This window comes from Corvus brachyrhynchos, unplaced genomic scaffold (assembly GCF_000691975.1).
Source record: "Corvus brachyrhynchos isolate BGI_N302 unplaced genomic scaffold, ASM69197v1 scaffold255, whole genome shotgun sequence".
In the NCBI taxonomy this organism is placed as follows: Eukaryota; Metazoa; Chordata; class Aves; order Passeriformes; family Corvidae; genus Corvus; species Corvus brachyrhynchos.
The window spans coordinates 7270473-7294080 of record NW_008238358.1 but is presented as its reverse complement, the minus strand read 5'-3'; the positions used below and the strand labels follow the sequence as shown (position 1 = coordinate 7294080).

General features: G+C 37.3%; 1 protein-coding gene across 6 annotated transcripts in view; it reads left to right on the top strand.

The window, feature by feature from the left end:
• The window catches only part of UBR3 (ubiquitin protein ligase E3 component n-recognin 3 (putative)), a 95776-nt gene that overhangs the window by 4970 nt on the left and 67198 nt on the right, over nucleotides 1-23608 (top strand). For all 6 annotated transcript variants that reach the window (XR_001862386.1, XM_017735619.1, XM_008634774.2 and 3 more), the window contains exons 5-17: nucleotides 442-508; nucleotides 4289-4419; nucleotides 9679-9907; nucleotides 13184-13363; nucleotides 14122-14255; nucleotides 17159-17245; nucleotides 17861-17926; nucleotides 18015-18104; nucleotides 19616-19744; nucleotides 19842-19894; nucleotides 20536-20669; nucleotides 21152-21237; nucleotides 22603-22744. Coding sequence is in view for 5 of the 6 variants with exons in the window: in XM_017735619.1 (XP_017591108.1) it covers nucleotides 442-508; nucleotides 4289-4419; nucleotides 9679-9907; nucleotides 13184-13363; nucleotides 14122-14255; nucleotides 17159-17245; nucleotides 17861-17926; nucleotides 18015-18104; nucleotides 19616-19744; nucleotides 19842-19894; nucleotides 20536-20669; nucleotides 21152-21237; nucleotides 22603-22744 (1528 nt within the window). In the remaining variant the exon portion in view is untranslated. The remainder of the gene's footprint in view (nucleotides 1-441; nucleotides 509-4288; nucleotides 4420-9678; nucleotides 9908-13183; nucleotides 13364-14121; nucleotides 14256-17158; nucleotides 17246-17860; nucleotides 17927-18014; nucleotides 18105-19615; nucleotides 19745-19841; nucleotides 19895-20535; nucleotides 20670-21151; nucleotides 21238-22602; nucleotides 22745-23608) is intronic.

The window sequence follows — 23608 nt, the reverse complement described above, 5'->3', positions numbered from 1 at the left end:
ATCTAGCTAATTGTATGTGTTGCCAACTTTGATATACAATATGTTGGTTGATATTTTTTTCTCTGAAACAAAACTCTACAAAGTGGATAAGGTAAAATCTTAGACATGCAAAGGTTAGAAATTTTGTAGTGTTAAACTTTTGTAGCAATCAGTTTTAGAAAACAAAGCAAGTAAAGTTACAAAATTAATGAAATAAATGTGGATGATAGTGTTGCCTATAGAGGGAAAAAAGGCAATTAAAAAAATTATGTTTTTCTCTAAAGAGTTGCGCACCGTACGTGGTTCCTGTAAACGGTAAAAATATTTTTCTTGTAAGAATATATTGAAGGCTTCTCTGATTTAGTTTGGTAGTTAAACCAGAATTTTTAGAGCATACCATCTCTTGGCAATAAGATTCTAAGTATACGATAATCAATTATTAAAACTCTTCCCCTACCCCAGGAGGACCAGGATGGTAGCCAAGGTGTGGGAAAGCGCAAGAGGGTGAAGCTAAGCAGCACCACCAAAGGTATTTATAAAATACTGATCTCAGGTTATCATGTTTGCTTTATGTCTGTCTTAAAAATATCCAGGGATACTCAATTCACTTCCCGAGCACTGTAGTGCTGCATGTGACAGGTATTAAACATAGCAAAGTCTAAAAAGGAATAGCAAGTGAAAATGTGGTAATTGGCAAGTTAGATTTCCCTTGAGTGAGTACCACTGTCTGGGGCTCTGTTTGACCATTTTGTCACTTCTGTGTTGTAAGCTGACCTCCAAAAATTCATTCAGTTTTCACTGTGTGGCTATCAAGGCTGCAAATATTGCTTTACGAAACAAGTGTTTGATGTAGTTGTTCTTAACAAATTTTTTTGATTGTGCCACTGTATGATTGTGTTTTCAACCAGGCAAGAATGGTTCTCTGGTTCTGGTTGGTCTTTCTGTACTGTTTGAGTAATGTTTAAGATAAAATATGTGAATGAAGTCTCCCTTGAAACCACTCCACTATTTTCCTAGCTTGAAATTAGTCCCTTGTGCAGTTTCTAGTCCAACATGAGCAGCACTCACATTGAGGTCAGGGCAAGTTTTCATTCAAGAATAACCGTAGGCTAGAGACAAGGTAGTTCTATCTTGTGTTTAACATGTTTCTGTGCTAAAAAAGTGTTTAATAATATTTAAATGCTATTGTTAAATAAAGAAGACCTTTTTGGTTGTGGGTTTTTTAATATGAATACAAGGAGACTGACATAGGAAAAACAAAGAATTACAGGCCTTGAGAAAAGAATGTTTGGGTAGAAAAATTGTGGTGAAAGTTGAAATAAAATTTCTGGAAGGTCTCTGGAGTGAAGGTTTGGAGCTTGAGTTTTAAATGCAAAGGTTCATGAATCAACAAAATAGTGTGATGTCGTGAGGAGTATGGGAAAGTAAGATTGATTGTTTCTAGTGTTTTCAGAAGGAAGAAGAGATGAGGAAGCTGAAAGAGCAGAGAACTAAATGTTTTGGCAACAGTATTGTTTAGGGATGATCTTAAAAATGGTATGAGAAAGATTGTGGTGAAAAATAATAATGTGGAAGAGGCAGTAGTTTTGGAGAAATGCAGGAGATGTAGAGACATCCAAGGAAAGATCTCTTACTTGGATATAGAAGGCTGTTAGCTTGTCTAAAAGATGAGTTAGTCAGGTAACACAAGAAAAAAATGCTGTTGTTCTGATGCATAATAAATAATTAGGGAGCGAGACGTGGAGGAAGCCCAGATTTAGAAAGCTGCCTGATCAGAACACCAGTATCAGCAGTGGCATTTCAGGAAAAGTGATACTTGAATTCAACATTTCATTTTCCCCCAGGGTAGTCTTCCCCCTCTGAGGCATCCCAACATGGACTGTGGTCATGATGTTAGCTCCTAATATCTGCCCCAGAGGAGGGAGTCTGCCAATGGGGGAGGGGTAAGTGTCTGTTTTTATTAAATATCGAATCCTTTTCTGAAGTTTTCAGTATTCCTATTTTATGTCCAATAGGGTATAAAATAAGAGTATGAAAAGAAAATTTTGGAAAACTGAGTATTGAATAAAAACAGATTTACCTCTTCCGTATAAGCAGACTCCCATCCTAGCTCTTCGGTGGCACTGTCTTCATCCAGGGTTATTTATATACTGGGGATATCTTGGAATGCTAAGTCTCATATTCCAGAGAGATATTTACAACACTCTGAGGTCTTCTGTGGCACTAAGAAAGAATAAAATGTTTTTTTAAAGAAAGTACAGTTTTTATGTTGAGGTTCTCTCATACAGGTATGGGACTGAGTACTGAGAAATTTTTTTTTTTTAACTCTGTTTTAAAACCTCATCCTGCATCCATCTGAAATACCAGATGTTTAAGGCAATTTTAAACCCAGAGGCACTTTTTTTTTAAAGAAATTTAAAATCTAGCGATGCTTTTCAGAAGAGTGGGAACATTAGTCCCGGTGTTCTTGACACATTTTCCAAGTTTGGTAAGAGCACTCTGCCTACTTAAATTATATAGCAGGTGTAAGTGGATATGTATTGTTCTGTCCCTGCCTGAAGCTGCTGCATAAAGTACTGGATATGCACTGTTCAGCTGTGATATATGTCAGAATGCTGCACATCAGTGACAGATACAGTGTTGTGTCACTTGTCTCCATGCCTGGTGTTCTCACTCAGAGAAGCATTTGGCATGTACCGAAACTTGTGCTCTCTGTTCTGTGGACAGAGGACTTCAGTCTTGCATGGTTACCAAGCTTTCATGGGCAGTCAAATCACACGTGCAATTTCATAACAAGAAAAGAACATAAATGAGCATCATATGTTTGTTGCAGTAGGTGATGTGTAATACCTTACAAAATAGTTTAATATTAATTAATATTACAAAATATTATAATATTTTAATATCTTTCATGATTCTGTGAAGGTAATGTTTTTATATCAATGCTTGTAGAATATATTGAATAAAACATATTCTTGCTTTTTTTGTGGCTTGCTAGAGTCTTGAGGAGAATCCTAAAATTTAAGTCTGGGCAAATTGGTTACTTGCCTGGGGAACTCTGACATTTGGTAATGGTGGAAAATGGATGTAATTCCTGCTTAGGAAGAGCACAAATGCCTATCTTGCTTAGAATAGACACAAAGCTACCCAGTGCAGTCTCTAAAGATGTCACACTTCAGTGAAGATGTGAGTCCTCAAGGCCGGACAATGTTCAGTGCAAATGTTTTTGGATGTGTGCTGGTGGGAGCACTTCATACACTCGTATTGGAATATGTGATTTTGTGTGGAGTTACATATCCTCAGGTGTAGTTGATTTCTAGGTATAGAGAAGTAGTAGTATTACTACTTTCTTCTTTAGTCCTCATATGTTACTGGAGTGAACACCACATGTTGTAGTTGTAAAGCATAAATAACCTCTTGAAAAATGATGATGACTTTATATTTTAATATTTTTAAAAACAGAGTTAATATGATTTATGCTCTGTCAAGTGATAGTTTCATGAACAGCTTATTCTAGCAAAGGTCAGTTTGCAGCTTTGCAGTCAGGAAACTGATCTGCTTGAAAACACAGCTGACAAAATGGAAAGATCCTCTGTAGGTCCCCCACAGGGATCTACTGTCAGCATGAGTAAAGGGGCAGAGTGAATGGACAGGAGTTGAAAGGGGAAAGATGAGACTGTCTCTCCTGCTACCATCAGGAGCAAGTGCCTCCTGATTATCTGGTTATGGTAATTTTTATATGAAAAAACCCCAACAAACAACTTAGTGGTTGGTCAAGCGGTGTATATATTGCTTTGAAAGTAAGAATAAAGGATACACTATTACTTCTATTTATTTTGTTTAGAGCTTTGTAAAGTGTTGTTTAGATAATAGAATTCATCACTTAATCATAAATTGTATTTTGTTGTTTTGATATTTTAACTTCAGTTAAGTAGTGCTCTACATTGTTCCCCCTGGTTAAATGGTTGTGTAAATATTGTGCAATTTGCTGTGATGCATTATAATCAGTGCAGCTATTACAGTGAGGTGATATGATTCAATGCAATCAATGAAGATTGGACTCTGGTAGAATTGTACTGAAAACTTTCACTAGCTTCTCTGGGAGGTCTTTTTATAGTTATAGGCCCTGACACTGTGCAGTGTTAGTCATGTTCATTTGCCCAGTGTTTAAAAAGAAATTATTTACAGAATGCACTAAGATGTTCTTAAATTTTTGTTCCTGAATTTTTATGAGTGCAACTGCACTATCAGTGTTCTTAGTTTTAATATGTATTGCATTACACATGCCCTGCTTCAACCTTTTATGCAGATCAGTCTATCATGGATGTTTTGAAGCATAAATGTTTTCTAGAAGAATTATTATTTTGGACAATAAAATACGAGTTTCCACAGAAGATGGTGACTTTCTTACTCAACATGCTACCAGATCAAGATTATAAGGTACTTGGCCTTACTTCATTCAAACCTAAGTATCTTTTCTTATTCACATACTTAGTGTATATTATGCCTTGCATGACACCGTGTATGCTTATGTTTGAAATAAGCAGTAAAAGAATGAAGATTTTTTTACCTTGGTGTTGAGTGTTTTGTTAGAAGTTCTAAAGTGTTTAGTATTTGAAAAGCAATATGGACAGAACAAGATGGATAAATCTGGAGCAGCACTATTAATTCTGATTCCATGGTTTATTTTTCTTTTTGTCTGTTAGTGCATATTTGCATGTGTTGGATTTTGTTTTATTTTACTTTGTAAATTGTTTTTTATCACTTAAAACACGTGGATCAGCAGTGTATGATTCTGTAGCGTGGTTTGACTAGTGTATAATTGCAGTGACTTCGCTCCTGTTTCAATTATTGTAGTAGGCAGTGGTTTCTCCGTACAGGCCATTACAGTGAGTGTTCTTGCTGCAGCTATGCCCTAGGTGATTTTGGCAGCCTTCCAGGTGCTTCCTTACAGAGTTTTGCAGTTGTCCATACCAAGTATCTCCTGGCCTGGAGTTGTGGAGACTGGATGTCATCTTCCTGTTTTAAATCTTGGTGTGCAGCCAGGTTTGGTTGTTTGCTCCACATGTTCCCAAGACCTAGTGTACATAGCAATCAGGCTTAACATTTTGCTCTGATCATGTCATGCCCTTGAGCCATGCAAATATTTTGGACCTTCTCAATCCCTGCTGGGAGGCAAAGATCAAGAAATTCTGAAGTCCAGGCATGCAGATTTCTTCAAAAATGTCTGTTTATAATGGGACGACTCTGTATTTGTGCCCCCTTAAAACCTTGCTGTGTCAAAACAAAGGACATGAAGATAACTTGCAAGGAAGAAAAAGATAAGATATGGGCCTTCAGCACCACTGTGTCAATGTCAAGACACCCTTTTGATTTGGGATGCCCGCATAGATTCGTCTTGGTCTTAGATTCAGCTAATACATGAGGAGACATTAGGACTTCTTAACTGATGACCCATTGCTATGAAGCTTGAATTCTTCATGATATTTGGACACCCACATGGACATCCAGTTCTCCTGATCCATTGCCAGCTAAATTCCTGCCTGTAAAAACACCCAGCTGGTAGCAGCATGCAGAAGAATCTGGTAAGTGTTGCTGTGTTTCCCTTTTTACTGTACCGTGTAATAACAATAGCTTCTAATGATTGTGGGATCTTTCTTCCTTTGACAATGAGCCACAGTCTTCAGTGACTTTCTTTGTTCTGTTCATTGTCTTTCTTCACTCAGAATGGAGATCATGGAATATTTGGTCTCTCTACTGATTGCCACCTTTAACTGGAAATAGTCCATTTTCTATCCACCCATACTACATGCTCAGATCGAAAGGTTTTTTATAAACTTTGTTTGGGGGTTTTGTTACCAATTTCATATTGTTTTTCATTAAACAGTTAATTCCTATGTTAAAGCTTTATTAGAAGCACAAATACCAAGTATTTGAAATTTTTTTAGAATCTCTTGTTTAATTGCTGTGATTGTCTAAATGGCATTTTTAAGTAGTGAGGAAACTCAGAGCAGGAAATGTGTCACACAGCAGTACTAGGGAGGCAGTAGACTATGTTTTTTGCAAGATACCTATGCTTTGTTGCAAAACTGTGAGTGCTGCATGAATTTTAAACATGTTTATGAGGCTTGTGGTTAATTTACAAGGAGTGGCTCTGCCTTTTACGCGTAAAAGAGAGAACATAACATTTTGGGATGAATTAGAAGAATGTTTTATCGTATATGCTTCCATTTAGCTTTTTTGAAAGAAAAGCTTGTTTGCTGATTAATCGTATTGCATTCTCAAACAACAGGAATACCTCTAGGGATATAAACTGTTCCAAGTGATCATTCAGCTTTCTGCTACTTTCTCTCATCCCATCTGCACCACATGTACTGTTCTAATTTTTTCTGTATCTGCTGCTGTGCAGTTTATCTGATTCTTCGTGAGGCGATTTAGCTCATTAAATCAGCAGAATTTTGCTAGGTTGGATTTCTGATAAACTGAGGGAGCTAGCCAGACACAGAACAGAGCTGGCTATCAGTGTATGCTTTGAAATTGCTGAAATCTCGGACCTCCAGCGTAAACATATTAGAATTCATCACTGCCCTGTGTAGCAGTCACTGAGCCACTAGCAATCTCAGTTACACAGATTTTTTTTGAAATAGGAAAACAAACTTCCTTTTTAGGATTCCCAGTACTGAAAAGAGGCGTTGAAAGGGGTGGGCTAAAACCCTGGGTTAACTAGCTCTTCTCTCTCTCCCCACTTTGGCATATGAGAGAGATAGCACAACAAAAAGTGTGGTCTTTGCCTTACAGATTTGTGCTTGAGGCATCCCTTCCAGCACTCTCTGACACTTGAAGCTTGGAAGACTTTACAAATGAAGAAAAAGAAAGCAGAAGAGAAATTTATTGAAGCTTCCAAGAAATTGAAGGTGTTACGGTGTGGACAAGAGGAAAAGCAAAAGGCCAGAGAAACAGACCTTCATGTAACCAAGGAGAAGCAAAGAATGTGTTGGCAGTAAACAGGAAGATGGTGGAAGAGTGTAAATCATCCAAGAGCAGAGCCTTGCTGAAATCTGGAATACTGGAAATACAAAAATGCAAAAGCATCTGGTAGACATAATGAATCAACAAACATCATTACCAGAAATGCTGTGCCTTGTCATGCACTTCCCATAGTGACCCTTGAGGCAGCTATTACAGCAGTAGGACTTCACTAAACCCTGGATATGTTGTTCTACAAATTTTGTGGAACAGTTTTTCTACTGGAACCTTAATTTTAGTGCAGCATTCAGCTGGCATAAATACTTTCCATTTTAGCATCGAGAATATAAACATGGGAGATGTAAGTTCTAACTGAAGCATGGGGTTGATGTTAGTCTCCAAAAAATTCTGGGATTGAAGTTGAGTGGTCACCAAGAGGAAAGGCTAGCTGAAAAAACTAACTTTGTTTTTCCATAGGTAGAAATTTAGAAGCTGCTCAAGATCACAGAGAGTAAGTCAGTGAAGATAATTAGATATACAGAAAGCATGTCTGTCTTAGGAACCATTTCTTGCAAAAGGTTGGAAGCTGAGTATTTGGAAACCCGTTATGACAAAGATTGCGTTCTTGCTCCATTCTCTATTTTTCCTTAGTTGTGTATATAGCTTTGGCCACCAAAAAAGAGGATATGTGGATGGACTGATTTGGCCTCCTGTGGCTGGTTTTATGTACTGACTGCAGTTTACCACAGTATTTCAACTTTTTAACTTCTGGAATGAGTTTAGTTTCTTCCTCTCAAAATTGGAAAGGATTGTATTTGTTTGTTTAACTTGCAAGTGAATGTAGGAGTAAAGCATCTGTCTTTCCTTTAGTTAAGTGTTTTACAGAGTCTCTGCCATTATACTGTAGTGAGACCAAATTTATAGTATTTTCAGAAGTTCATTATTGTAAATGAGTGAGGCACAAAAAATTTTGATGCATGCCAATATAAAAAAAATCCAAAATTTGTCCTTAGAGAAGGACCTTGTTTTTGCAGTTAATTTGAAGTGAGCGTGCTGTGTAAAACAAGTAAAACGTGGTTTCTACATCACAAAACTCAAAAATCCTATTTAAACATAATACAGTGTGAAGAAGTAATATATAAAAGTATACTTTTTTACTAGGAGCATTAATATACTAACTTCTTAAAATACCTGGTACATAATTTCTGTCTTAGGCTTAACATTAATTGTGTGAATGTCTTGATGATAAGTGCTAATGCTGGTGATGAAAAATTGTTTCAAGCTTTTAACTTAAACAAATTTATATGATGGGAATATTTGTAATACCAGAATGATACCGTATTAACTTTGCTCAATTATTGTGAATGCGTTGTGCCAAAAAGGCTTTAGCTGAAAACAGTTACCATTGTGCTGGGTGCTGTATGTGGAACACACTTTCAGTTATTATACAGGTTTCCATCACTGTGGACCAGGCAAAGAAGGGCAAGTTAAGTATTCTTGCAGTGTTTCCTGCAGTGATATCTCCATTCTCGTGCTGGTCATTTTTTTTCCATTATCAACTTTGCCTTTGGGGGTATTTGCTGGGAGAAGCAGTTTCTGTGCTCAACAGCAGAATTATGTCATATTTTTAGAAGTATTTTTTAAGTGGTAATGATATGGTAGTTCCATAATGAAACTATGGGAGAGTGGGAGTGTAGGCAATTTATCATCGCACATATCAATGGGACGCACTGAATCTAAGGCAGGTAAAATCAAGTAGTGATCTGTGTATGGCCTGGTGAAAACACGGCTGCCTGGGGGTGGTTTTAAAATGTCTAATTCTATGCTTATGAAAGGTTAATACTTCCAGAAGGAATAGGCAAGGGATTTTTCGACTTTAGGTTTTTATCACTACACAGCTTGTCTTCTTACTAAGCCAAGCAAGTCCAGATGGTGTTAATTCAGAGCCTAAAGTACTAAGTAAGAAGTGATTTCAAAGCTAGCAGATATGTTCATGTAAATGCAGTGCAGAAGTTTGATTTATAATGCATTTTGAGGCTAATGGAGTGGAACACAGAACTGTACTAAGATATATGTATATATGTACAATACATTTAAATACTGATCTGGTTTAAAAAAAACAAACAGTTCAGTTAATAATAACAAAGCTGGATAATTAATTTAGTTATTGAGGGAAAAGCACTAAAGGTTTATTTAAAAAGGTATAGGATGCTATGATAGTAGAAATGAAAATCAGTGTAGAAATGTCTTGCTTGAAAAAGAAATGAAAACCTTTCTTCATGGATAGATGGCTGCGAGTGATAAGGCAGCTTTTTAAGGCACTACTAAGCTCATTGTTCATAGTGTATCATTTTAGGACATACTGTTCTAGGATGTTCACATTTAGGATAAATTAATTATTAGAACTTAACTACTTTCACAGGCATGCTGAGACCTTATATTCCTTGTTTGAACATTTCTGGGTTGTTTTTTTTAGTGTGGAAAGTATAGAATGAGAAGATTAGATTCTGGGAAAAGGTAATAAAATTAGAAGCCTAAGATCCCCCTCCCTATAAATAGGTCTTTTCATTTGGTCTGTTTCTAGAAAACAGCCATCAGTTTTGGTTTGTCACAGCAACTGATGTTTCACAGGGTATGTTGATTGTACATTTGTAAAGGAATATTTTATAATGAAAGAAAGCTATAATTTTTGTATGATGCCTATTAACGTCAATATTTCTTTATAATTTGCAGATTGCTTTTACAAAAACGTTTGTTCAGCATTATGCTTTTATTATGAAAACACTGAAGAAAAGCCATGAATCAGACACCATGTCTAATAGAATTGTGCATATCAGTGTTCAGTTGTTCAGCAATGAAGAATTAGCACGCCAAGTAACAGAAGAATGCCAGCTGCTGGATATTATGGTTACTGTTCTGTTGTACATGATGGAAAGTTGCCTTATTAAAAGTGAATTGCAAGGTAGGTTGAGTTGTTCAGTTGTTTCTTTCCATTGATAATAAATTGATTATAGAGGAAATTTAATCTTTCTTTGGTGGTCAATCCACCCCTCTGATGCCTTTATAAAATGTACAGGATCTAGCAATATATGATAGAGGTTGAGTCTCGAAATTCCCTGGAAATATAAAGGTAGTTATCAAGAGTGATACTAATATTTTATCCTTTGGTTTGTAGGGTTTTTTTTTGGTAGGAATGTTATATAGTTCAGAATGCAGATTATTACTTTGCAAGTACTTAATTTGTTGTTTAAAGTGCCTAAACAACTATTTGAACAAAAAATTATATATGCCAATTGCGATCCTTATGAATTTAAAAAATATTTTCAAAGATTACTGCTATTTGCAGTATTTAAAACTGTTTTAATTTTTTAAACCTGTGATTGACTTAATAAAATTTGATATCATTAGAGGAGAATAATTTAATACTTTGTAAATATAGTAATTTGGTCAACCTTTTGTTTGACAGAGAAGCAGTTTGAATTTGAGGTATTGTAGACTGTGTAACTTCTTTAGTGAAAACAGCTGTCCTATTTTCATCTGCCTTGTTTTACCTGTCCTTATGTGAAAATGGCATAATTAAATCTTGCTGACTTCTGTCATTCACTCTTTTATGTGCCTAACAGACTGGAGACCTCTCAGGCCTCTTTATCCTAGTTTGAATCTGAAAGTCCTCTCTAGACAGGCTGGGTGCTGCTGCTAAACAAGTATCATGAACTTCTGCATGAAATTGTATTTTTTTTTGCCCAAAGTATCCTTTGTGTCAGAGTCCACTCTATGTATAGCCTAAACCAAAACGACTGTGCAGAAATGGGAAATCCTCACTTATCTAGCTATCAAGCTATCAAGAGTGCCCTCATTCAGCACAATATGAAGTATTTTTCTGTTGTCCTACATTGCTTTACAGTATTAAAAGGAAAATGCTGAATATTTAACAGTTTGTATATCAAGTGATTTTTGCTAAATCAATGCCATATTGGTGGAATGTAATTTAAAATTACTTCTAAGCATCTTCTGAATGTTACTTTTTGGTCAATATGGGATGTTGCTAGCATGGTGGTAAGGTTCTGTAATGGGTCAGAATTGCAGTCAAGCAGAAAAAGGCTTTGACTGTGATTAGTAATTTTCTGAAGAATCTTCCTGTTAATTAATGGATGTAAACTGGAGCTGGTAAGTTTTGTTGCATATATTTGTGATAGATGTGTGAGAAAAAAAAGTACCTTTGGAGCAGCTATTCCACTGTTTCCTTTTCTCTTTTCCCAGCACCAGTCATTTCTCTTAGCTAAAATACTGTTATAGAAGTATAGAATCTTTTAGGCTGGTCATCGAGTCCAACAGTAAATCTCGTACTGCCAAGTCTACCACTGGGATATGTCTGGTACTTTTCAGTGGTCTCACAACATTTTCCCCTCACTGCTTTATATATGAGGGTTTGGGCATAATGTAAATGGGCAGAAAAGAAATCATAAAATATGTTATTGGGGTTTTGCCCTCTCATATTCTCAGTGGCCTTCTTTTGCAGTTCTTTGAGCTTGTATCTTGTGTTTAGTTCAAGTTATCTCTTATAATGCTGGAAATTGTGAGAAGTCTGTGTTGGTGAGATAAATTTAGAAGAATTCTGTTTGTGCAGCTACTGTAAACAATACGCTGAATGAGACAGAATTTACAAATCCAACCAATGGATATGGGGAGAAAGCATGTTTAAGAGGAGCAAGGAAAACATGGAGCAGTACTTGTGTGTGCTACAACATGTTTAATTTGCATTGCTCACAGATCCTAATTGTCTTTTGAACAGCTGACACCTGTTTAAAATGTGCAGTTCACTGAGGATATTTGTGGACAAACTGTTTTAATGAAACAGAGTTGGCCTGTGTTGATACCAACTTTGTAAGTGTTACTAACTCAGCTTACCTCTGTCACGTGCAAAAGATGAGGGGTAGAAATAGAGATGCAGATGATAAAATTGGCTTCCTAAGAAGATTTACATCCATATATTCCTAGAGAATTTTTTCTTCTCTATCAGCGCTTTCCTCCTAATAAACTTTATATGGGAGAAGAATTTTCTTTATAGCCCCAAGGAAAAAGTTCTGGTAATGGTTTATCCTCTGAAAAACCAACCTGTCTAAAATGACTTTGCATTGAGGCAATGCCACTGCCCATTTGAAGTAACTTTGGATTTGTCTAATCTCTACTGGGATAGATGTAACTGTAGGTTCTTTGCAAAATCCTTCAGCAGATTCAGGCAGAGATGTTACCCTGTTCTTGGAGAGGCCAAAGAGAACCACTCTATATACTCTACATACACTTTCATCAGCCAGAGACTGGAGTCTCCAAAGTGTCTTTTTAGTGCAGCTGTGCTGTGCTGCTTATGACTCCTTCACTGTGTAAAGGGTAATTACAGGGGTCCTTCAGTGCATTTGAACTGGAATAGAGCCATCCCCAAGGCTGCTCATCAGATGTAAGATTTTTTTCCTCTGTTCTTCTTTCTGTTGAAACAGAATATTAACTGACATACGGGTGCTGGAAGTTGTTTTGCTTGGATTGTGAATCCAGAACCAATTCTGTTTCCCTTGTGATCTTTCCAGGAGTCCCTCTTATGAAAAGGAAACGAAGAGATTTATGAGGATGAGCTTCTGTGATTCGGGGTGGGAGGGAAAGAACCCCCCCTTCCCCAGTTTCTTATCCTCCTCTTCTAGGAACCTTCTCCTGCCCTAGTCTTGGACAGGCTGCATAAACCCTCTCTCTGTCCCAAATTCAGAGTGGAAATGCTTTGCTCTGCTCTTCTCAGACTCAACATGCCAGTGTAGGTTTCAATCACCAGATTTCTTCTTGAATGCTGTGAGGTACCTTGCTCACTGGGGTATGTCAAATTCAAAGTAGAATTCAGGTGTTTGTAAGAGGGATTGTATTGTTTGGTCTTTTTAAACTTCTTAAAAATATTGGAAGAGCCATAGTTGGGATCATTTTACTAATGTGCTGCTTTCCAAAGGTTGTGATACTGTTCAAAGTTTAAGTGACTCCTACTGAGTGGGATCTCTGGTGGTCAGTCTATGATGAAAAAACAGCCTCAGGTATCACAAAAGAACCATTTTTCTTTTCTGCAGTTTTCTCTGTGTGTGTCTGACCACAGCATTACAGTACATCCTAATTGTTATTTTTACATTCTTTGTAACTTTATTAATAAATAAAAAAATTACTTTGTCTTCTCCTTTAGTTTTGTTTTTTTCTTTTTTAAATCTAGATGAAGAGAATAGTTTACATGTTGTGGTGAATTGCGGGGAAGCACTACTGAAGAATAATACTTACTGGCCCCTGGTTAGTGATTTTATAAACATACTTTCACACCAAAGTGTGGCAAAGAAATTTTTGGAAGATCATGGTCTTTTGGTAACATGGATGAATTTTGTATCATTTTTTCAAGGTATGTGACTTTTATAATCAGTACTAATACAAGGACATTAAGATGGTTAATGCTCACAGTAGCAAAATCCCTACAATGCTGTATGTAAATACTTAATTTATTAGTATTCACCTAAAACTGTATTTCTTGAAGAGAACAGTATATTCTAGAAAACAGGTTACAAGAATTATCTAATGGATCTTTTTCTTGTGTGAAGTAGTTGAAGAGCAGTCATCACTCTTAGTTGACTGAGATCCATGCTGCAAGAATTCTGAGGTTGTACGAGATCATAACTGTAAAACAAACTGTTTTAGTGGTGAAGTTCTAAATTTAAATATATGGGAAATTAATCTGATGAATCTGGATCTTTTTCTAAGATTTTTCTGGATCTTCAGTGTTGCTGTGAAGAAATTTTTTTGATTATATTAAAAAATGTTAGAATGGTGAGCATCTCAATACTGATTAATGTTCTGCTTAGAAAGAGGACCAGCATTCAGATGTTCTGATTGACTAAGTGGCATTCAAAGTAAAAGTTAATGTCCCCTGAACAGCAAGGACTGCAGTTATTAGCCAGTCTTTTATCTTTTCTGGTTTATTTCTGTTTAAACTTTGTTGCTTGTTCCAGTGTTTTATCAAACACTCTGCTGCTAAATAAAATAGAGTATTACACTTTGTGGAGTTGTTTTTAGAGGTGTCTAAATGCATAATACTAAAAATACTGCATTCCATTTAGCCCTAGTTAAATCTTCAGTTGTATAACTCTGCTTAAATCTTTGAAGGTATGAATTTAAATAAACGAGAATTAAATGAGCATGTGGAGTTTGAATCGCAGACATACTATGCTGCCTTTGCTGCTGAGCTGGAAGCCTGTGCCCAGCCAATGTGGGGTCTTCTGTCACACTGCAAAGTTAGGGTAAGGCTAACATTACCCTGTCATCATTCCTGGTTTTATTTATGACTTATTCTAGAATTCTCAAACCTGAAAGGTCTGTCCTTTGTATTTGAAAAGACTTTGGTTTTGCTGTCTTTGTCTATTTGAATAACACAAAACTCCAACCAACTCAGATTCTCTGTATAATGAGTGTAGAATTCATGCTTGTACATAATTTACTGTTTCCAGTACTGGGACTACAATTTCAGGATGTGTGCAGTCATTTAATATGACTGTACATATGGAATAACTTCTAATCCAGTGAAGAACTTGATAAATGTCTCTGAGTCATTCTGCCTTTGTTCAGTGGGAACCGAGATACATAAGTCATCCTAGTGTGATTCTAATGTTGGCCGTGTCTGCGAATAGACACTTCATTATGATGGGGGATGGAGTAATTGATGGGTTTGTGTGGTTCCCCAATGAACTTGAGGCGAAAACCTCTTAGGTTCTGACATGTCATAGTCTCCAAACTAGAGCAAAGCCTTGTTGCTATTCACTAGACTGTAAAGTATATTAAGTTATAGCAAAAGCAGAACCAATCAGCTTTTAGGAATACTTAACATATGAAAAAAACTTTTTACTGTTCTACTATGAAATACTTACATTCGAAATTAGCTTGTTAAGATACCTAATAGTGACAATGAGACAGTACTGCCTGAATTGAACTGCACACTGAAAAACTGCGCAAGCAGTCCATGCCATTTCAGAACAGTTTGAATCAGGCAGTTGCAAAAGCTTTTCAGTGATGTAATTTACACTGATACATTATTAATTTGTCAATTTATGAGTCTACATTAGTTTTTGAAAATGGAATTACAACTTCTGGCTGTTCGAAGTGTTCCTTTCATTTTTGTCTAGGGACGGAATGGGATGTTCTTTTTTTTAGGGCCATGCTCCTCCGCCAGTTGTCTTGTCAGTTATGTTCAGTCACATGTTTGAAACTTTTGATCATTCTCAATAAATCTGAAAGTGTTCAAGAAATTTCACAACTTAATTGTTGTACTTAGTGGAACCTGATGGGTAGGAAGAGATTCCAGCTCACGTCTCACAGGATAGGAAAAGCCAGCAGAGCCTGGCCATCATGGAAAGTGGAGCAACAGGATGGGAGCATGGCTGTTTTATTTCCTGATGAGAAAAGGTGCCTGACAGAGGTAGTGGCCACTTGCACAACTTTTGGCTGGCCTAAGCACTGCTGGCTCTTGCATGAGAAGTGTGTCATTTGATATCCTGAGAGTGTGAGGCAAGTCTGGAGCCTATGTTTAGGTGGAAGGGAAGATTAAAGGAAAAATCTGTTAAGAAAAGAGGCTTTGCAAGTTCTGCTGATCACAGAGCAATTTGATTTAGCTCCCCTTCTACCTTCCCTTCTTGCACATGACTGCTTCTCTCCTGAAGGGCAATGTACAGCTCTAGTCCTGAATTAACCTGAAATATAGTACAGTTCTATGGCATTGTTACAGAGTTAATATCATTCAATCATAACAAGGTTTGCTTACTGTTAAAATGTATGCAGTATTGTGGTATCATATCATTTAAGGTGTTTTGTGTTAGCCAGCTGTAAGGACCTTTTAAGTAGACAAAACTTGCAGGCCATTAGCTATTCCTTTTGGTTGCGTGGAAAGACTATTTTTTATGCTTACAGCTCTGAATTCTGGGTAAAAGTAAATGGACAAATTAAACAACAGCAGGCACTGGAACCAGCTGACTGTTCTGAAGGTGCCCTAATTTTCACCACTGGAATGGTCATCCTTTAGAGAAACAATGAAACAGTCCTAGTACTTACTAGTTTCCATATCAGGAGGGCTCAAAGTTGTATTGGTGGCCAGTCACTTGTGGGGTTCCCCAAGGCTCAGTATTTGAGTCAGTTCTGTTTAGTATCTTCGTTGATGATCTGGATGAGGGGATTGAGTGGTCCCTCAATCAATTTGCAGGTAACACTAAGTAGGGCAGGAGTGTTGATCTGCTGGAGGGTAGGAAGGCTCTGCAGAGGGATCTGGACAGGTTGGATTGATGGGTTAAGGCCAATTGCCTGAGGTTCAGCAAGGTGAAGTGCAGGGTGGTGCACTCTGGTCAGAACAACCTCAGGCAGCCCCACAGGCTGGGGGCAGAGTCGCTGCAAAGCAGTCTAGCAAAAGAGGACCTGTTTGACAGTGTGTCCCCAACATGAGCCAGTGTGTGCCCAGGTTGCTAGGAAGGCTGGGGCATTCTGGCCTCTATCAGAAATATTGTGGCCAGCAGGACCGGGGCAGGGATTGTCCCTCTGTACTTGGCACTGGTGAGGCCACACCTCAAATCCTGTGTCCAGTTCTGGGCCCCTCAGTAGAAGAAAGGCATTGAGGTGCTGGAGTGTGTCCAGAGAAGGGCAGTGAAGCTGGTGAAGGTCTAGAGAGTGAGTCCTGTGAGGAGCAGCTGAGGGAGCTGGGGGTGTTTACCCTGGAGGAGATGAGGCTCAGAGGTCACCTTACTGCTCTCTACAACTCCCTGGATGGAGGGTGTTTCCAGGTGGGAGTTGGCCTCTTCTCACAAGTAACCAGTAACAGGACAAGAGAAAATGGCATCAAGCTGCAGTAGAGGAGGTTCAGGTTAGACAACAGGAAGAATTTCTTTATGGAAAGGGTGGTTAAGCATTGGACTCCACTACCCAGGGAAGTAGTGGAGTCTCAATCCCTGGAAGTGTTCAAGAAACAACTGGACCTGGCACTTAGTGCTGTGGTTTAGTTGACAACGTATTGTTCAGTCAATGATCCTGGAGGTCTTTTCCAACCTCAGTGTTTCTGTGTACCATAAAAATATTCTTGAAATAATTGTATTTATTTTTAGTAGGAAAACAATGGCACTTAAAACTGTTTTGGCCCATGTAGTATGCCGGTTTCTCTTAACTGCAGGAAACACAAGAATACACACGCAATGTTGTCAGATACTGCCTTGAAGCGCTTCAGGACTGGTTTGATGCTATCAACTTCGTAGATGAGGTAAATATCCTTAGTGAATTTAAGGAAAGTACTGTGAAAATTTGATTAAATTTCAAAGGTGATACACTCTCTATGCCCAACCCCCTCCCCTTAATTTAAGTAACTGTACAAGGTAGTGATCAAAAAAGGATTGCCTTGCTGAAATTAGAGTTTGTAGTTAATACTTACAATGCTATGTTGTAGGATCCTTTTCTTCCTGTAGAGTCTTGGTGATTTAGATTTGCGGGTGCAAGCTTAAGCTGTGTGAGTTTTAAAGGCGGTGTTGTCGACACACTACTGTTGTGCTGAATGAAGAGCTGAATGAAACAATGGCAAAACAGAAGTCTACTTCTGCTGTGGTAATGGGGAGCCACTTTGCCACTTGGCAAGCAATATTTCAGTCAACTCCGAGTGCCATTAGCTTCTGGGGACTCAATAAGAGATGAACTACAACTGTCTGAGGGAAACTTCTGAAAAATCAGAAAGACAGGGAATGAAGTACTACTGATAGCTTAGTGGAAAGTGAGCCCATCAAATGAAGACATACAAGATACTGTCCTTGGTGGTTGTGCCAAAGATATTTGTATATTTGTTTTTTTCCATATATTATATTAAATACCTTTATTTTACTTTCAGCCAGCACCTAACCAAGTTACTTTTCATTTGCCACTGCACCGTTACTTTGCCATGTTTTTAAGTAAGGTAAGCACATGTTGTAGTTTTACAGAAGATGGAAATTCCCTATTGAATGTGATCATTCAGCACAGCATGTGCTTACTTTTGTTTCTAGGCTGTTAAATGCCAAGAACTAGATCTGGATACTATCTTGCCAGATCAGGAGATGCTGATGAAACTAATGATTCACCCACTTCAGATTCAGGTATGGGCAGACTTCTGACTTAACAATAGGAAGTATATCTTAATTGTGGAATATAAAAATAAGCCGTATATGACAATACTAACTGGAATATACTGAGTAGTTAGGGTAATGTCTTTTTTTTTTTTCTTCCTATTTCCAAAATTTAAAAAGTGTATTAGTTATCATACTCTGAGAAACATATGATAATCATATTTACTATAGCACTTACAAAATGGTAGCAAGAACCAATCCTTTGAAAACATAGAATTGTAATGTGACTAGAATGAAGTGCAGGCTCACAAGAAACCCGAATCTGGAAATTTTGTATTTTAAATTGAGAAATGAGTTCAGGAATGGATGCACAACATTTTTATTTGCAAATTTGGACTTACTTGTACATAAGTGGCAGTGAGTAGTATTTGTAATCACTGCTTTTAGATCTAAGCTAACTGTGATGCCTTAATTTTTGGTTCATTTTGGTTCCATGATGCCTTCATTTTGAGTACATTTCAAGATTTTAATGAACAACTACATATATAAATCGCTTCATTTGTCTTTGATTACTTTCATTGTCTGAAATATGCTCTCATATGAAAGTATGGTATCTATTTCATAAACTTGCAGTGGTTCTTTTAATCTCTCACTCTCCAGGAAAAGTAAATTAGTATTAAAAAATCTATGAAGTTGTAGTATGTATGTATATGTGTAATAATAATGAATAAAATGATGAGAGGGCTAGAGCACCTCTGCTATGAAGACAGACTGAGAGAATTGGTGTTGTGCAGCCTGGAGAAGACTCTGGGGCAACCTTAGAGTAGCCTTCTAAAGGGGTCTACAAGAGAGCTAGGGGCAAACTTTTTATCAGGGCCTGTTGCAATAGAACAAAGGTAATGGGTTTAAACTGAAGTAGGGTTGATTTAGATTACCTATAGTAGCTTTTTTACTATGAGGGTGGTAAAACACTGGTGCAGGTTACCCATGGAAGTGGTAGATGCCCCATCCCTGGGAGCATCCAAGGTTAGACTGGATGGGGCTCTGAGCAGCCTGACCTAGTTGAAGATGTCCTTGATTATTGTAGGGTGGGTTGGGCTAGATGACCTTTAAAGGTCCCTTCCAACCCAAACCATTCTATGACTCTCCAAGAAAGCCACAGAGGGACTTCTTATAATGACATGTAGTGACAGGACAAGGGACAACAGCTTTAAACTGAAAAAGAGTAGTTTAGATTAGGTATCACAGAGACATTTTTTACTGTGTAGGTGGTGAGACACTTGAACAGGTTGCCCAGAAAAGTCATGGATACCCCATCCCTGGAAGTGTTCAAGGCCAGAGTGATTGGGGCTTTAAGCAACCTGTCTAGTGGAAGGTGTCCCTGCCCATGGCACAGGGGTTGGAAATCTTTAAGGTCCCTTCCAATCCAAACTGTTCTATGATTTCTATATTTCTGTAATAATATACTGATGATCTGCTAACATTGAACCAAGTAGCTGACATCCCTGAAATGTTTGTAACTTTTTATTTTCCCTGAACAGGCAAGTCTTTCTGAAATTCACAGCAATATGTGGGTTAGAAATGGTCTACAAATTAAAGGACAGGCCATGACTTATGTGCAGTCTCATTTCTGCAATTCAATGATTGATCCTGACATTTATCTGCTGCAAGTAAGTTACGTTTTCTGAGAAGCCAAGCCAATATTATTTACCCACAAACTATTGAATAGAATTAATTTAATAAAATTAATTTACTTTCTTTCTACAGGTCTGTGCCTCTAGGCTGGACCCAGATTATTTTATTTCATCTGTTTTTGAAAGGTAGGACTAAAAGATGAATGCTCTTGTTCAATGTTGTGCTAGGTGTTGTGTTAATTTATAGCATGTAATAGAAAAATTGCATATCCGGTACTTCTCTTCAGTGGTACACCTCTCCCTAGCCAGCACTAACACTTACCTGAGGGCTCTACTGAAAGAGGTATCTCTTGATTTTAAACAGCATTGGCTTTTGATTTGCAGTGCAGTAGTGAAGCTTTAGATATTTGTTTCCTGAGCCTCTTTAGGGTTTTTTAAGTTTCATACATGTTCATATACTAGGATATTCTCTCCTGAAGAAGTAGGTAGCTAGAGCTGCAGTAGTAAGAGATACAGGATGTTTACTTTTCTGGAAAAAAAATCAGGGTTTGAAAACCGATTAATATGCATTAGTTTTTTTATGTTGATAAATATAAGGTGTTTTCATGTGGAGTGAATATCACTGTAGCACATTCCACATATAGTTAAATAAAAATTGAAATTTAAGAAGAGGGTTTTCATGTATGTCTGTTTGCACTTAGGGTTTTCATCTGGGCTTTTGTATTTCATTTTATGTTGTGAGTGCTATCCTGAGTTTATGAGTATATTTCACATTGGTGTCTTAATGGTGGAGAATGATGTTTATGACTTTACTGTTCGCTATGTAGATTTAAGGTGGTAGATCTGTTAACGATGGCATCACAGCATCAAAATACAGTTCTTGACTCAGAGCACGAAAGGTCCATGCTGGAAGGAGCCTTAACATTTTTGGTCCTTTTGTTAAGTCTTCGTTTACATTTAGGTAAGAGTCACTGCTTTAGGAATACTTGTATGTAAGTAACATTATTACACCTCCATTTATATTCAGCACTTAGTAGCTGCCTTAAAGCTGTTTAACCATATAGTAACGTAAAGCATTCACCACTTGGTTTCATCTTTGCCAGTTACTGAATTCTAATCCCTTTTGAATTAGAAATAGATGTAATACGTAGAAATGGAGAAAAATGGCTTTAATGGAAGTGGCTGATTAGTGTAGGTGATCACATGAAGATTCTATATCTTTTCCAGAAAGGCAGCAGTTTGAGTTTGTACTTGTATTTTCTGATTGAGATTGTGCCTTTCATAACATTTGCACGCCCCCCTTTTTTTCCTCCTGTATTTTTATAGCACTGTAACATTACTTAATTTGTATCATATTTGACATGCTTTTAATGTCAAATGAAAACTGAATGTGTGTTTTAAAATCATGCTATTTTAACAGCTTTTTACGTTTCTTTGTTTCAGGAATGACAGATGATGAGATCCTCAGAGCGGAGATGGTAGCCCAGCTCTGTATGAATGACAGGACACACAGTTCATTATTGGATCTCATATCCTTGGAATATATTAACTAATGTGCATGAATGAGAATGACAGGTGCCTGGATAGTAGTGAGACCTAAACAACATGGTTTTAGCTTACAAATTAAAAAACTGTGTGAAGGTGTGTTTGCATGTACTTATTTGCAAAGGCATTTGCTCCAATTTTGGTTTTTCTTGCAATAAATGCAATACTTTTTAATAGTTTAAATTAGTTTTGTTACAAAATGCCGTACTGGTCTTTTTATTATTTTTCTAATACTGCAAAAGTCAGTGTTTTAGGTGTGAGGTAAAATGTGTGTTTTCCAATGACATTGTGGAAGGTTTAGCCAAGCATCACATTTGTCTGGATTTGAGCCTTTGATTTTTGCTAAGTTTATGCCAGTATAAAAAGAAGCCATTCTACATTATATGCTTTTGCTATCAATAGCTGAAAATGCCAGTAATAGCAATCCTGCATGCTTTGGCATTAGAGTGAAGTGCATGTGTTATGGGGCAAAGAATAGCAAACTCTTAAGAAGTCCCTCTGCACAGCCGTACAGTTCGTGTCCCAGACAGCTGGCTACAAATACACAGGTTTTCCTGCTATCACTCTTAGGTTGTGTAAGCAAATTAAATAGCTTGTCGTGGTTGCATAGAAGAGCTTGCAATCCAGGGATAGGCATTGAGCAAAAAGAATAGGAATACAAAGATAGGAAGGGATGAGATTGAGACTAATAAATACATAATAAGAATTATTATGGTCTAGTAATTTAGTCACTTAAGTATGTAAAATAAGTGATTACTTAGAACAATTCACTTAAGTGAATGACAGCTATGTAAAATAAGTGAATCATTTATATAAGCAATCACTTATCACTAAGCAGAAGTTCACTTACTTGTAAGTGCTGCTTGTGTTTTAGGGTATTGTCAGTAGGTCAGTTAAGTATTGCTACCAAAAATGAGAGCTGTCCAATCTGAGATGCAGAATTACTTACTATGTTTACGGATCCTGAGCTATTTGCTTGCTTTTTCTGCACTTAGCTGTAAATGCAAAATATTCTCCTTATGAAGAGAGACAAAGTGTTTGTAAATAGAGGCAATTACAGAAACTTTATATACATTACAGGCAGTGTTTTTTATTTCTCATTAAATATTAACATCTTGAGCCAAGCATGTAGGAAGTCTTGCATTAAAGTGTTTAATATCCTGGCTGAGAGGCTTAGATTCTCTTCAGCAGTAGCTACTGTTCAGCAGCTGGAGCATACAGACCTCTTGTGGTAAGCACAGAGCACTGCTGAGATGTGGTCTGAAATGACTGACTGAAAATGTCAAGAGGGGAGTGAAATGCTGTGCCTGCAACTAAATTAACTTTGCTCTCCTTAACCCAAACATTACATTCCAGAAAACCCCAATCCTAAAAGTGGTATTATTCCAGGAAGCTTAAGCTTTGAATCAGTCCTGTCAGCAGTTGCTGACTTTAAAGCCCCTGTTTTTGAACCTGGAGGTTCTATGCAACAAGGAATGTATACACCTAAAGGTATGGTAATCAGTGTTCTCTTGTAACATACTCAGTGAGAAGATGCCTAACCATGGTTTGTTTGGTTTTGTTGTAGTGGGTTTTTTTTCCTTAAAAAAACCCAAAAAGCAAACCCAGCCTACCAGTGTTGAAAACCCCACTCCATCCTCCCCACGAAGAAGCCAAACCTACCACCACCACCAAAACCCCACAAAACTTACTTTTTCATTATTGTCTATTGCTTGTATTTAAGAGCATTGCCAGAAACTGTGAATAGTCTTTAATAAATTGATTTTGATCTAGAGTGAAAATGAGCTTCTCGTATTAATCAGGTACTCTCAGAAAGCAAAGGAAAATGGAGGAATGAAAAATTATCTTACTTGCATTTTACTGATCTGCATACTTAATTCTTCATGTGATTTAAATAAATCTGATGTATATTTAGTAGCATTTAGAACTGTTTGCACTAGTGAAATGTCAATTGTAAAGATACTTTCTTTGAACTTCTCCACCTTTTCATTATTAAAGATACCATGATACATGGTTCTTTATTTTATGTTGCTTAACTATATTAGTATCCTGTAACATTTTTCCAGTCAGTAGTGAGGGTCTAGAAAAAAGTTCAGGCTAGACTTGTTACAGAATATTGTTCTAGAAGTCTACAACGCATACAGTGCAAAAATGACAAGTTTCTTTCCCTGACCAGCTTGTCATCTAAATGGGACTCAACACAGCATTGGTATATCAAAGGAGAGAAAGAATTTAAGAACTCAGTGTTCCATTACTGTGTCCTGTCACTGAGCAGATAAGCCTGTAGAAATCTGAAATGCTCCATGTGCTCTGGTTGTGCTTCAGGCTAATGGCAAAGCTGAAGAGGGATTAACT